The 13077-nt window shown below is 39.3% G+C and overlaps 1 protein-coding gene across 39 annotated transcripts in view; it reads right to left on the bottom strand.

Annotated features, from left to right (window-relative positions):
• The window catches only part of MAGI1 (membrane associated guanylate kinase, WW and PDZ domain containing 1), a 678789-nt gene that overhangs the window by 25757 nt on the left and 639955 nt on the right, over positions 1 to 13077 (bottom strand). For 22 of the 39 annotated variants that reach the window (XM_054550292.2, XM_054550294.2, XM_024244055.3 and 19 more), the window contains 4 exon segments: positions 10747 to 10963; positions 6751 to 6834; positions 3136 to 3227; positions 1497 to 1689 (listed from right to left, as the gene is read on the bottom strand). In XM_054550292.2, coding sequence (XP_054406267.2) covers positions 1497 to 1689; positions 3136 to 3227; positions 6751 to 6834; positions 10747 to 10963 — 586 coding nt within the window. 39 annotated transcript variants of the gene reach the window in all.

The following is a 13077-nucleotide window of genomic DNA, read 5'->3' as shown; positions in this document are numbered from 1 at the left end:
AGTGTATAGTTGAGTGGTATTAAGTGCATTCACATTTTTGTGCAACCATCATCATCATCCATCTCCAGAATTTTGTCATTTTCCCAAATTGAAACTCTGTACTCATTAAAAACTAATTCCCCTTCCCATTTCCTCCACCCCCCACCAACCATTGTTCTGCTTTCTATCTCTATAAATTTGACTACCCTAGGTATCTCATATAAAGGGAATCAATATTTCTCCTTTTGTGACTAGTTTGCTTTGCATAATGTCTCTTCATAGATTTGATACGCCTTTTACACAGAGCTAAAAATCCAAAATATTTAAGATTTAAAAAAATAAACCTGAAACAAACAAACAAAAAAATCACATTGCCTTACTATTTCCATTTGGGCCAGGGAAGCCAGATAGTTAGTTTTCATCTCATCTCAAAAACTGGTTCTAGCTGACTGCTTTTAGCTGCATGGAATAGTATGTTAAGAAGGATCGTGAGGCCATAAACACATTGGAATTTAACACCTTAATTCTATAATTAATCATATACCATTTAAAATGGGTTATACTCTTTTTTTCTTAAACAAGTTACCCATTAATTTTATCTGACAGGTATCTGTTTCACTAATATTAATGCCATGAGAATTCATAATATTTCAGGTCATATTTCTCCAGTAATTCCACTGATATAAGACAATCACCTCTGCTGCATTCTGGGTTCCGCCTTAAAGGTTTCAAGGTGGGAGCTGCATCCAAAGGTGAACAACCAAGGTGTGTTCAACGTGAGCTTTCAAGGGAAAGGACAGACACTCACACAATTCACTACCTCAAAATGGCAGATTCTGATACGGCAGTAAACCATGAGTCACTAGAATGGCAAGGAGGGAATGCTAAAATCTGAAGGCAGTTGGAGGAAGGAGGAATTTCTGAGGGAAGAAGGTTATATTTGAGCTGAGCCTGAAAGGATATGTAGTATTTTGAGAATTATAGTTCAAAGCTTAAGGGCAGGAAGAAGGAATCAAAGCTGACCTAGAACTGGCCAGCTCTACAACTTTCTTGTAGAAAGAAAAAAAAAAAAAATCTTGGCTTAATACTTAGGACAGTAAGAAATCAGTAACTTTTTTATGAGTTCATTTTGTAGCACAAACTCGATTTTTGTTCCCTTGATATGAAGCTACAACTCTTCTGACTTTCATAATGACCTCATTTGTTGAGGATTGGCATCAAATGAAGAGGATGGCTAAGTTCTCATTTGCAAGGAGATAGAAGGGAAGTAATATATATTCAACTAGCCTTCCTCTGGAAGCCTTTGTTGAACATATGCAAACGGCACATTAAAGTACTTTAGAATGACAGTAATTTTTGCAGGGTTTGAGAGAAGCAAGCCATCTGGAAATTCTGAGCTTGATCACATTTGCAAACATTTGCTAAAATAGATGCTCAAGGAGGCAGACACAGGAAGGAGGCCTTTTCTGTGAATAAAGTGACAACGCACTGTCTGAAGGAATGAATGAAATACATACCCGCAAAAACCACTTTACGCCGCACCGTGAGATTGACGTGGCCTTGCTTGGCAGCTTGTTGCATAAGCTGGACCACGAGCTGGTGTGATTTTCCAATTACTGGCGTCCCATCCACACAAATTAATTCATCTCCAGACCTCAGGCGGCCGTCAGTATCAGCAGCACCCAGTGGTACGATGTGACCAATATAAATCTGTTGAGTAATTGAACGATGGATGAAACATTGCTCTCCTATGTTTACTGTTACATCAATGGCCTTCACATCTCTGGGAACAATTCATTCATTCATGTCTGCAGGCATGCCACAAACATTTATTGAGCACCCACTATGTACAAGACATTGTGCTAAGTACTGCAACAATTCTTAAATGGTGGAAAGAATATTTCTTGCTTAGTTTCCAGATGTTTATCTGTGGCCTATTGATGACTCACTCTCTTTTTCCCCTTTGCAGATATAAATTACTTTTCTCCGTTCATTGTATACCCTATTCTTCTTTGCTAGCTACCTAAAAACTCTGCTAATTAAAATATTAATATTACTTTTATTTGAGGGTCTAGCATCATGCCTAGGAATAGGGAATCTGTAATAAATACTCTTAAATGAATGAATGAAGCAAAAGTTGGTTGGACATCTCCATTTTTGAAGTCATTTAGCACCCGAAAGCAGAGCACTCTTGATAGTTAGTGTCTTGCTGTTATATTTGCCATTCACTAAACCTTAGCTAAAATATTTGTGCCTGCCTTGCCTTTCCAGCAGACAATAATGCTATAGTTACCTTTACGTGGCATTTATAGTTTACAAAGAACTTTGACAAAATATTTGCTAAGAACATGAACTCGAGTCAGACCTTATTTGTCAGTCCCTCCATTTGGTAGCTCGGTGATCTTGGGCAAGTTAGTTAGCCTTTCTTTTTCTTGATGTGAAAACGGGATAAACTGGTGGGTTTGATGGATAAATGAGAGAATGTATGTTAAGAGCCTTTAGCACAGAACCTGGCACATAGTAAGCGCTCGGTGAATAATGGCTGTTATTATCACAAGGAAATTAACGATACCTATTTTAGTTTTCTTTTCTTCCTTCAAAGGAACCCTGTTATGTTATTCTAAATTTATTCCAAAATGGAGGACACTGAGGCCCAGGGAAGTTCAGTGTTTCTTGACCCTTACTCAGGGTTCTTTCTCAAGTTTTGTAAAGGCAGGGGTCTGACATTCTCCAATCACTGTCTCATAAGGCTTTGCGAAGTACTCTGCACACCAGCAACTCAACATACAAAGCCTACTACCTGCTGGCAGAGTGAAGGGACCTGGCCAGAAGGACCAGGCCACTGTGATATTAGGTGATGCCTATTCCTGTTTTGCTTTCTGTTTCCATCTCCCTTGGGGGAAAGGGGTGGTCTACAGAGGCTGCAGCTGCCACTTTTCACAAACACTCATACAAACTTTTTAGAAAGAATCCAGTCTCTTCTTCCTCAAGACAAAGAGAGCTCCACAAAACCCAATGAAAAACCCACACTACTCAAGATTAAAGAGTCAGTGTTGCATCTAGCTGGACTTAAATCTTGGTGATTTGTCACTGTCGCCAATTTGCTTTGAAGCCTTAGAAAAATATGCTGGGAAGAGAGACAAGCAAAAGACTCACAGGTTCCCCTGGTTCATTTCCACCCAGAATCCTAAATCCAAATCCAGTCTCTTTTCTCCAGAGGAAGATGTCCTGTTCCTGGTAATCTGGAACTGCAGAAAGGGGAGAAAAAAGAGAAGGATTATTTTACTGATAAAAGCAATGATACCCCCAAGATGAACACAGTTGCAGGACAAGAATGGTGGTGCTTGATCAGATGGAAGATTTTCAATATAGGCAAAGAAACAAAATACTCTGAACAGGTGAAATAATGGAAGACATGGGGATAAAGTAAACAGTGGGAATGGTCACTGAGCCCTAAAGTTCTTCACAGGACTCATCACTGTTTGATAATTCTGAATCAAGCTGAAGCAATGATCCTTCACTACAAATAGTCAGCATTAACTGCTTTCCTCAGTATTCTTGCAAGGAGAATTAAGTAAATTAAAATTATTATGTGCCACACCACAAAGCAGGTGTCCATGTCCAAGAACAGAACTCAGGCTAAGTCAGATTCACCTCTGACGCCAGATCTAAGGATTCTGAAGTCATATTAAGTCACCAGATGTTTCCTCTACTAGAGGATGAAAGAGAACAGCTTGGTTTAAACAGACTTTCTGATTTATCTTTAAGTCACTTTCTTCTTCCTTAAAACAATTAAGACTAGCAAAGCTAATAGGCTTTGTTAGATCATTTTTGCCAAAAATTACTCTAAAACATCCTAGTATTTCCGCATACAGTCAGTCCTCCATATCTGTGGGTTCTGCATCCTTAGATTCAACCAATCACAGATAGAAAATTTGTTAGACCTACAATGGTTTTAGCTGTGATGAATACGTACAGATTTTTTTCTTGTCATTATTCCCTAAGTAATACAGTATCACAACTATTTACATGGCATTTGCATTGTATTAGATGTCATAAGTAATGCAGAGATGATTTAAAGTATATAGGAGGTGGGGTGCAGTGGCTCACAGTGGCAATCCCAGCACTTTGGGAGGCCAAGGCAGGCGAATCGCTTGAGCCCAGGCACTCGAGTCTGGGCAACATAGTGAGACCTTGTCTCTACAAAAAATAAAAAATGAGCCAGGTATGGTGGTGTGTGCCTGCAGTCCTAGCTACTCGGGAAGCTGAGGTGGGAGAATCGCTTGAGCCAGGGAGGTTGAGGCTGCAGTGAGCCATGATTGCCCCAGTGCACTCCAGCCTGGGTAACACAGTGAGACCCTGTCTCAAATAAATAAATAAACAACAAACAAACAAATAAATAATACAGGAAGGGGTGTGTGTGTGTGTGTGTGTGTGTGTTACACACAAATATTAGGCTAATTTTCTAGGGATTTAAGCATCCATGGATTTTTATATCCTTGGTGGGGGATGCGGGTGTCCTGAAACCAATCCCCAGCAGACACTGAGGGGTGACTGTACAAATTTTATTAGGATTTCAATACTATTACCAGAATCAGGCAGGCCTCCAAATCCTTAAGATCAATGGTGATGACAAAAAGTCTACGTTAATGAATCATATATCTCATTGCCAAAATGACTGCTTTACTCTAGAATTTGCCTATGATATTTCAGCATTAAAAGTATTAATTCATTTTCCAATAACCTGATATTTTACTTTCAATACTCAGTAATGGTCCAGTGCTTTAAAATGAATATCTTGTTTTTTAAAACAAATGCAATTTCCATAAGAAAATATTTACTATATATGAAATTGTTCTATACACCACTGTTACTTCACTAAAGTAAAAGAGTTATTTCTATTTAATTCTTATGTAATATTTTAATGTATACATAGGGTGTTTTATGACCTATAAAATGATATATCTTTTTTTAAAAGAGAAAAAAATATAATTCAGTTGCAGTGAATCCTAAAGGAAATTTTCAAATGCTATAGTGCATACCTTCTTATTTAATTAACTGGATTTGGGGCTGAAGGAAAGCGCAGGCCTGAGAATTTAATTCTTTTCTTCTCCAGTTTTGTACAATGGAATAGGGAAGAAGAAGGTGGATGTTTAGATTTTAGGTTGCCGAAGAGATGTCCCTTTTTAGTGATTCACCCACAAACTTAAAATGTACAGTGAATGAATCCACCAACAGAGAAGAAACCAAGTGACCAGTAAGTACAAGTCAGAGGAGTTTGAATCTGATCTTTTTACTTGAGCTATCTCAGTGCCAGGGCTGTAAATGGGTGCTTTCTATCCACTGCTTTTATTATAATTGCTGAGGCTAAGCTGCAAAACACCCAGAACATGGAGCTAAGCTACTGCACAGGACTCCCATAAACACAATTTGAGAGTAATATTTTCTTGAGCACGCTAAGGTAACAATATTTTCTTTCTGTTCGAGTAGCTGGCTAAAGGATATTTGCTGTAATAGCCTCAACGAAACAACAAATTAAATCAAGTTGTGTCTCCATCTTTGATTCACTCAAGCAAGAGGATTATTACTCAAATAGACCACTGGTGCTTTCCAGCCAGCACTGGGTTCCTGGCAGAGTCTGTTTTAGGTCTGCTGAGTGTGTGGCCTTTCTGGGAACAACGAAAGGGCCTCTACAGAGACTTCCAGCCCAGGCCCATTTTTCTGAGCATCATTTAACACTAGAACATTTGCCCACCCTACAGTGACACCAAATGTAACAAGTTTTTGCCTACTGTTGCTCATTTAGGTGTGAGCTAGCATGGTATGGGAGGTTGTGGCCAACAGATTTAGTCTTATCACACCGTTTAGTCCACACGAAAAAAAAAAAAAAAAAAGCTTCGTTTCCTTCTGAGAATCAGTGGGAAAATGGTAAACTTATTTAAAGGCTTTCTGTTGAAAAGGAAGATGCCCACTGACACTAGGGATGTTAAAGACACAACAGTGAGCCAGAAAACAGAGACATAAACATCGACACACAGACATGTTACAAAGAAAGTCTTGCTACTTTAATTTTGGCATTTTAAGAATTCTACTCTTCTACCAACTAAATGCCATTTACCCCAATATATAACTTTGGCAATAAATCAGTACTGAAACACATGGGATTATAAAATTTCTCTCTTCTGTGTCCTCTGAGGCCACCTCTCCTTAGAGGCATTGAAGTTTCTAAACTACTTCCCCCAAAATGGTTTTCTTCCTTACTTCAGGCAGATTTTATTAGAATTAAGTTTTTAGGCGGCAGTAAGGTAGAACCATTTTTCCAATATTAATATCACTTTTTTTGAGTGAGGCTAAATCAAATAGAGCTAAGAAAACCTTGTCCAATTTTCATTTGTAAGCCCTTGCATATGAACAGTTTCTGCAGTTAGTCTCCTTTGGGCAATGCCAGTGACAATTCAATAAAGCAGTCAAAAGACTTCCTTTGATAATTGGAGAGAATGGACCCACCAGGTTTGCAGAGAAACCGCCTGGTGTCTCCATTACTACAGACAAACTAACACATTTCCAGACTTGACAAGGGCATGCAAAACCCTTTTTATTCCATCTTGTCTTTGGTTTGCATTTGGTCAACAAGAGCTCCAAGGCACTTCCCTTCATGCCCCTTTTTTCTTCCCTCTCTTTTCTGAACTTCTCCCCAGGCCCCCAGACCAATGAGAACATCAAACAAGATGAATGAAAATGGAGAGACAAAAGTTTTCAGCAGATCCTTACTCGGACATTCTCCAAAATTCGTGGAATTGATTTCTCTCTCTCTCTCACCCTTGCTCAATCCCGACGCAGGTGAAGGTGACATAGCTGGAATATTAATTTTACAATTTTGCAAAGCTTAATGTACATTCTTTCTCTTAGTTCACTTTAATTTAGTTTTGATTGATAAGGAACAGTCAGTTCAGCTTTCATAATAAAGGTCATGGCTGTTATTTTAAAAGACTACAGTTTGATTCCATTTTTTCTTTCTTTTTTTTTTTCACAGTGCTTTACTTGTCAAAAAGCTAGAATTTACAATTGCACCACTGAGAGTTTCCCATACCTCCTCTTACCATCTTAAACTCTCCTTATTTAATGACACTCTAAAGTACACATTCTTGAATGGCCTTACTTCAATCATGGTTTGTCTAAACCCTTATTGCTTTTTGAAAAATTTAAGTATATTTGTGCTACCACTGTACTACAGCATTTACTCAAAAGTGTATCAAGTCCAGGATGAAATTCATTCTTGTACTAATATCTGTTGAGGTGAATTCTAAGCATTTCAAGCCAGAATAGTCTTATATTTAGAGATGCAAATCAATGGATCTATCCAAGAACTGAACAAACACACAAACACAAACTCATAATTGCTCTTAAAATCTGGAGGTACATCCAAGCTTCTTAAGCTCACTATGATAAAGAAGCTCAATCGCCACTTCCAAACTTGTAAGCATGTCTCTTCAAGGCAGGACAGATTTACAATGTTGGTTAATAGGACAGTTTTGAGCTTTTTCTTTTCAAACTATATAGTGAACAGGCAAAGTTTCAACTACAAGCCTCATAATTTCTTTTGTAGCAAATGCTACTGGATATGATCTGATTTTCCTAAACATTTAGTAATAAGACTGTATCACTGTCGTTTTTAAGATGTGCACAATTCTAGAGAAACTATAAACAGGCAACATGGCTTTTAAAGGACTTCAGTGCTCGTCTTTGTTTTTAATTAAACATTGAAACCCTTCAAAAGGATTCATGAACACATTTGTAATTTAGACTGATTCATTCTAATACTGCTGCCTTGAGAGATGGCCATATCAAAAATATGGTACATTGCAACACATTTAGACCATGTGAAGGAATGCGTTCACAGACTGTGTTAATCTCCACATTGCCCCTAATAATAAAAGAAAAGAAAAAGAAAAATATATTTCCAACAAAAAGAGGGTAATATGGCACAGTTAAGCTGCTGTTGCTGACTTCAATTTTCCTGTTTTTCCTGGAGTACTCTGCTCATTTTACTGTCTTGCGGGGAAGGGGCAGGGAATCACATCTAACAAGGCTATACACTTTTTCTCTTTGAAAGACAAGATACAAAACAACCTAAGAGAATGGCAGAAACTGATCTGAGATAAAGAAAAATACTGATTCAAAGACAAGATTGATGTAGGTTTATTCCTAGGTGCTGTGAAAATAAGAAAATCTGTGACAGATACTGAATAATTACCATGGGGGCCAGGGGGAGGTCTCATCATTATCCTCATTTAGTAGTGAGGAAGAAATCCATGTGAATGTTAACATCAATTAGGTTGCTACTATCTATCCATCAACTACAGAGCTTCCAATTACCAAAAAGGAATAGGTTCTCATTTGTGCTGCTCTATCCGATTCCTCAGATGTTAAAGAAAGTGAAGGAACAAAACTGGCACCATTCTGAATTTTTTTTTTTTTTTCTTTGAGACAGATTCTCGCTCTGTCACCCAGGCTGGAGTGCAGTGGTGTCATCTCGGCTCACTGCAAGCTCTGCCTCCCAGGTTCCAGCGATTCCTCCTGCCTCAGCCTCCTGAGTAGCTGGGACTACAGGCGCACGCCACCACGCCCGGCTAATTTTTGTATTTTTTAGGAGAGACGGGGTTTCACCATATTGGCCAGGCTGGTCTCCAACTCCTGACTTTGTGATCCGCCCGCCTCGGCCTCCCAAAGTGCTGGGATTACATGACTGAGCCATGGCGCCTGGCCCCGAATATTTCAGTCCGGCTGCCACCTGAGCAATTTCAGTACTTACAGTAGCTGGCTATGGCCACATTACATATTTTTCTTATTTTTTTTTTCCTAGTGAAAACTTTTTAGAAACATTTGATTAAGTCAAATTCTTAAGAAAATTTGCCGCCACCAGGGTAAAAATGGCATTTGAGCAATAGCCTTCCATTAAACGGATGTTTTACAATTGTCCTGTCAACCCAGGATGCCCCTGCCAGCCCTTCAGAATGCAATTCATTTTATCACAAAAAGATTCATACAGGAAAACTCAATCATAAATGTGTACTGTATTGAGGAAAGCAGGAGTTCAGTCAATAAAGCAATATCTCAACATTAACTGAAGTTGGGCTATTGATTGGAAGAGCCACAAGCTTAGAGAGAAATGTGGGGGGAATGTGAAAACGCTCCTCTTTGGAAATATCTCTTAAATGGTTTTCTTCAGTGAAATCACTACAATGAGCAAGGAGACACAATGAGGACAGAACCTGGTTCCTGGTTAGCATCCACTGCATATGAGGTCATTCCAAATGGAACTTCATTTCCTTTAGTCAGGCCTCGGGGGTACTTTAGGGGTGTCTTTCTAGTCCAGCAACTAAACAAGTCCCTGCTCAAATTAGTGGGCTTTTTGTCAGCAGAGTGAACTTGTAGCCAAAACAGCCTATTTAATTCCATGCATTGTGGTAGCAAGAAGGCAGTAATATTTCTCCCTTGAGGAGGAAAAGGATGAAGCCCTGAGTGACTCCTAACATTTGATAACCAGCAAGACTCCAAGCTCACCTCTGCCTCCCAACTGCTGAGTATCATTCAGTGGACTGAACAACTTTCCTCCTCAGACAAGGATGCTGGCCTCACTGCCCCATTTTGCTTGGGTCACAAAGGAGTTGACTTTCAGTATGCACCTCAGCCAGCAAAGGAAGCACAGCATGGCCAAGTCTGTGTGGTGGACAGGAGGCCGGAGACCCACACCTCACACAACCTCTGTGTCACGACTCTCGATGGGGACCCCGCTGAGCAGTGACCACATTTGCAGCTAGGAATGAAACCTGTGCTGAGGGGAAGATGAGCAAAATGATTCCCTTCACTCTTCCAGCTTCTCTCAGACCCTTCAACAAACCGAATCTCCACCATCACAACACCTCTCTCCTACCCCATACCAAAAAGAGAAAATGAGGTATCTGTCCTTCATAGCTGCCTCACCCTGACCATTATAAGAAAACATCAGAAAACAGCCACCCAACAACAACAATCAATTTGCATCACCTAAAATTAAGGCATTTTTAGGAACTTTCATTGGTAAGATAAATGAATATTATTTATGGTGAATAGTTTTTGGGAATCATTTCATAATAAAAAGACGTTAAACATGAGGGTGATATTATGTTTATACAAGCCAAGAAGTTACAAAGTATACTATCACTAGCTCATATTTATAGAATAGGTAAAGCACTGGATAAGTAATTAAAGCACAACCACTCACTGCTATTGTTTTTTCCTTTTTGTGGGGAATGTTTAGAGAGATTATAATGGTTAAAAAAATTACCAGTATTTTTTAAAATCAAGAGACCACTTAAAAAGCATTTAATTTCTTCTCATTAGCCCAAAACCCCAGTCAATCATATTTAAGTTCTACTGCACATCAGATTTGTGCTCAGAGCATATCACAATCTCCACTCGGAGAATTAATTAGACAGCAGCTCTTATCTACCATTCCTTTTAACTGAAAGGAGGAAAAAAACCCATTTTTACCCAGGGCATTTATGTGATAACCATCCACTTCTACCCCCTCCCCAAAGTGAAGGCATAGTGGAGCCTCCATGGATAGCCAGCAGAGTCCACTCCCTCTGTGATACTTTTGCCTCTTGCAGATTTCACTTTATCCAGTTTATACACTGCAACTCCTCTATTTTCAATAACCTTCAAGAGAAAAGGTAGAGCCCTGCGGAGGGGTCAGGGTAAGACAGAAGCCAGGATGCTACTCACGTCGGTTTTCATACATGCTCCTGGACTGGGCCCAGATTTTAAAAGGATCTGGTTTTTTCTGACCAGAGCTGTCAGTTTGATCTGGAGCTTGGGCCTCTGCAGGTGGGAACTCGGGGAGCACCTGTGTGCTGTGGCTTGGGGATGCTGTGTGCAGGCTTCGGTGGCTGGAAACACTGTGCTGAGAACTATTCTGGCTGTCTTTCCTTTCCAGTGGTTGCTGAAAGTAAGCAAGTGAGAGGGGCAAGAAGAAAAGATTATTATTGGTTCTCTGAGTGGGTGTTTTCCACCAGCTTGTCTTTGTTTAGCACTTCTGCATACACATACATATCAACAGTATTTTGGCTCCCACCTTTCTCCAGCTAATGCTGAATGCAGATAAATCCCCAGGTGATTGGCAGACAAACAGAGGGGTGGGCCAGATAGAAAGACATAATCATAACCCATACTGCTTTCTGGGCTACAGCGGAAAACAAATCCGATATTCATCACAGGTTCTCAGCTAAGACGCTATGCTCATTTATTGCAAGATGGATCAGTTTTAACATCCTCATTTTCACAAAAATATGTGACACCAAATACCATGAGTGGTTTACGATAAGGCTATAATATCCAGAAGAAATATAATCAGGGCTAAAGACGCTCCTCAGGACTCCATGTCTTGTATCTTTTAATAATAAAATACCCAATTCCCCTCTAAGAGTTTGCTATCCATTCTTTTCGACTATTAAAAAAAACGGAGGTCAGATCTTTTAAAAATCATGCCTAGTATTATATGTTTACTGGTATTTCTATGTGTAGAAATTACTAATATATGAAGAACTTCCATAATTCTTAGCTAATCAATTTTGCAAGCATTACACTTCATCTCTTAAACTGCTGATAGTACTGTTGGTTGAAAACCAAGACCAAACTTTGTATTATGAGTTGACCTCTGGGGGTCAGCCTTCTTAGATTTGCAACTTCTCCAAAGTCCAAGTATTATAATATTCAAAGGGGAAGAGTTCCATTTAAATTTCAGTTGAATAACCAAGTCCTTGCTCATTAAAATCTGCTCAGCAAAGACCCTTCTCATTTTATGAAAAGCTCTGTTAGAATGGCGAATGAATGGAGAGTAAGAACTAATGGAAAGGAAAATAGTGGGTAGAACAGAAAATAACTGTAGTTCTTATTTTCTCCAATAAAAGACTGTGGTAATCTCAGGTGTTTAGCCTTCCCTATTCAAAACAAAAAATCCTGCAGTCATGCCTCATACATCATAGACACCATATCACTATACTTAGCTGATTTAAAGCATTGTATGGGGTAGAGGACAGGAAGGGGCTCTCCATTCTCTTGTATAGATCCTGTAGAGCTCGTGGTTTTAAAGTGCTTTATAAGAGCTTTGACCTTGATCATTCTAGATCCCTGAAGTTCTTTACAGAGCCCAAATCTTCCACCAGGTGTTCCGATCAATCCTATCAAGGCCATTCTTCCTTGCTGTCTCCCCAAGTATTCTTCATCTTTCATTCCCCTGGAATTCTGCTGGAAATTTGCAAGGTCCCTTCATTTAATTCTCAGGTCCCTATACTTCCTCTCCTTCCAGTAATTGCTTTGAAACAAGTATCTGAAGAAAGCCCAAGGAGGACAAAAACTTCATTTGCTCTTGACTATTACAGATTTGAACGCAGGTATTGGCAAGGATTCAAAATTGAGAACAACTGGACATGCATTCAATGAAGGCAAGATAGACCGTTTAAAATTATACTTGATGTGCCTGCGGAAGAAATTTGAGGACCATATTCTAAGCTATCCTGGAGGTCTTGGGAAAACTGTATGAGGGGCTTAATTCACTCCAATTCAAGGGGAAAAACACACACTGGTGCAGATGCCAGGAAAACATGCTGATGTTTGGGTGGGAACAAACACCATCATAATCCCATGTCACCATTTTTCTCTTTTGAGGATCAAGTGCTCAGCTCAGATTTGGTTGCCATTCCAGAGTTGATAGAACCTGGCTCTGCCAACTTCAACAGTTTCTCCTCCAACAGTGAATTCAGCTCCCAGGGCCAGAGTGAGAAAATGTAAATGATGGATACCAAACTCATTTTCTTTTGCATGCACATGGGACTGTTGTTTTTTTTTCCCCCCTCTTCAATGTGGTCTTTACAAGGGTCTTGTTTATAAACAACCATGTATAGCATCGGCCCTTTTTTTGTGTGAACCTACATAACAACGCATAGAAAAAATGGGATTATGGGTGGAGTTTTTCCCTCTTATCATTATACTTTCCCATATTACCTACCTTTTTTATTTTTATGGTGCATAGAGAATACTTTTTATAATCAAGACAAA

Source organism: Pongo abelii, chromosome 2 (genome assembly GCF_028885655.2).
Source record: "Pongo abelii isolate AG06213 chromosome 2, NHGRI_mPonAbe1-v2.0_pri, whole genome shotgun sequence".
Classification (NCBI taxonomy): Eukaryota; Metazoa; Chordata; class Mammalia; order Primates; family Hominidae; genus Pongo; species Pongo abelii.
Note: the sequence above shows the minus strand (reverse complement) of the source record. Positions and strands in the feature narration are given on the sequence as shown.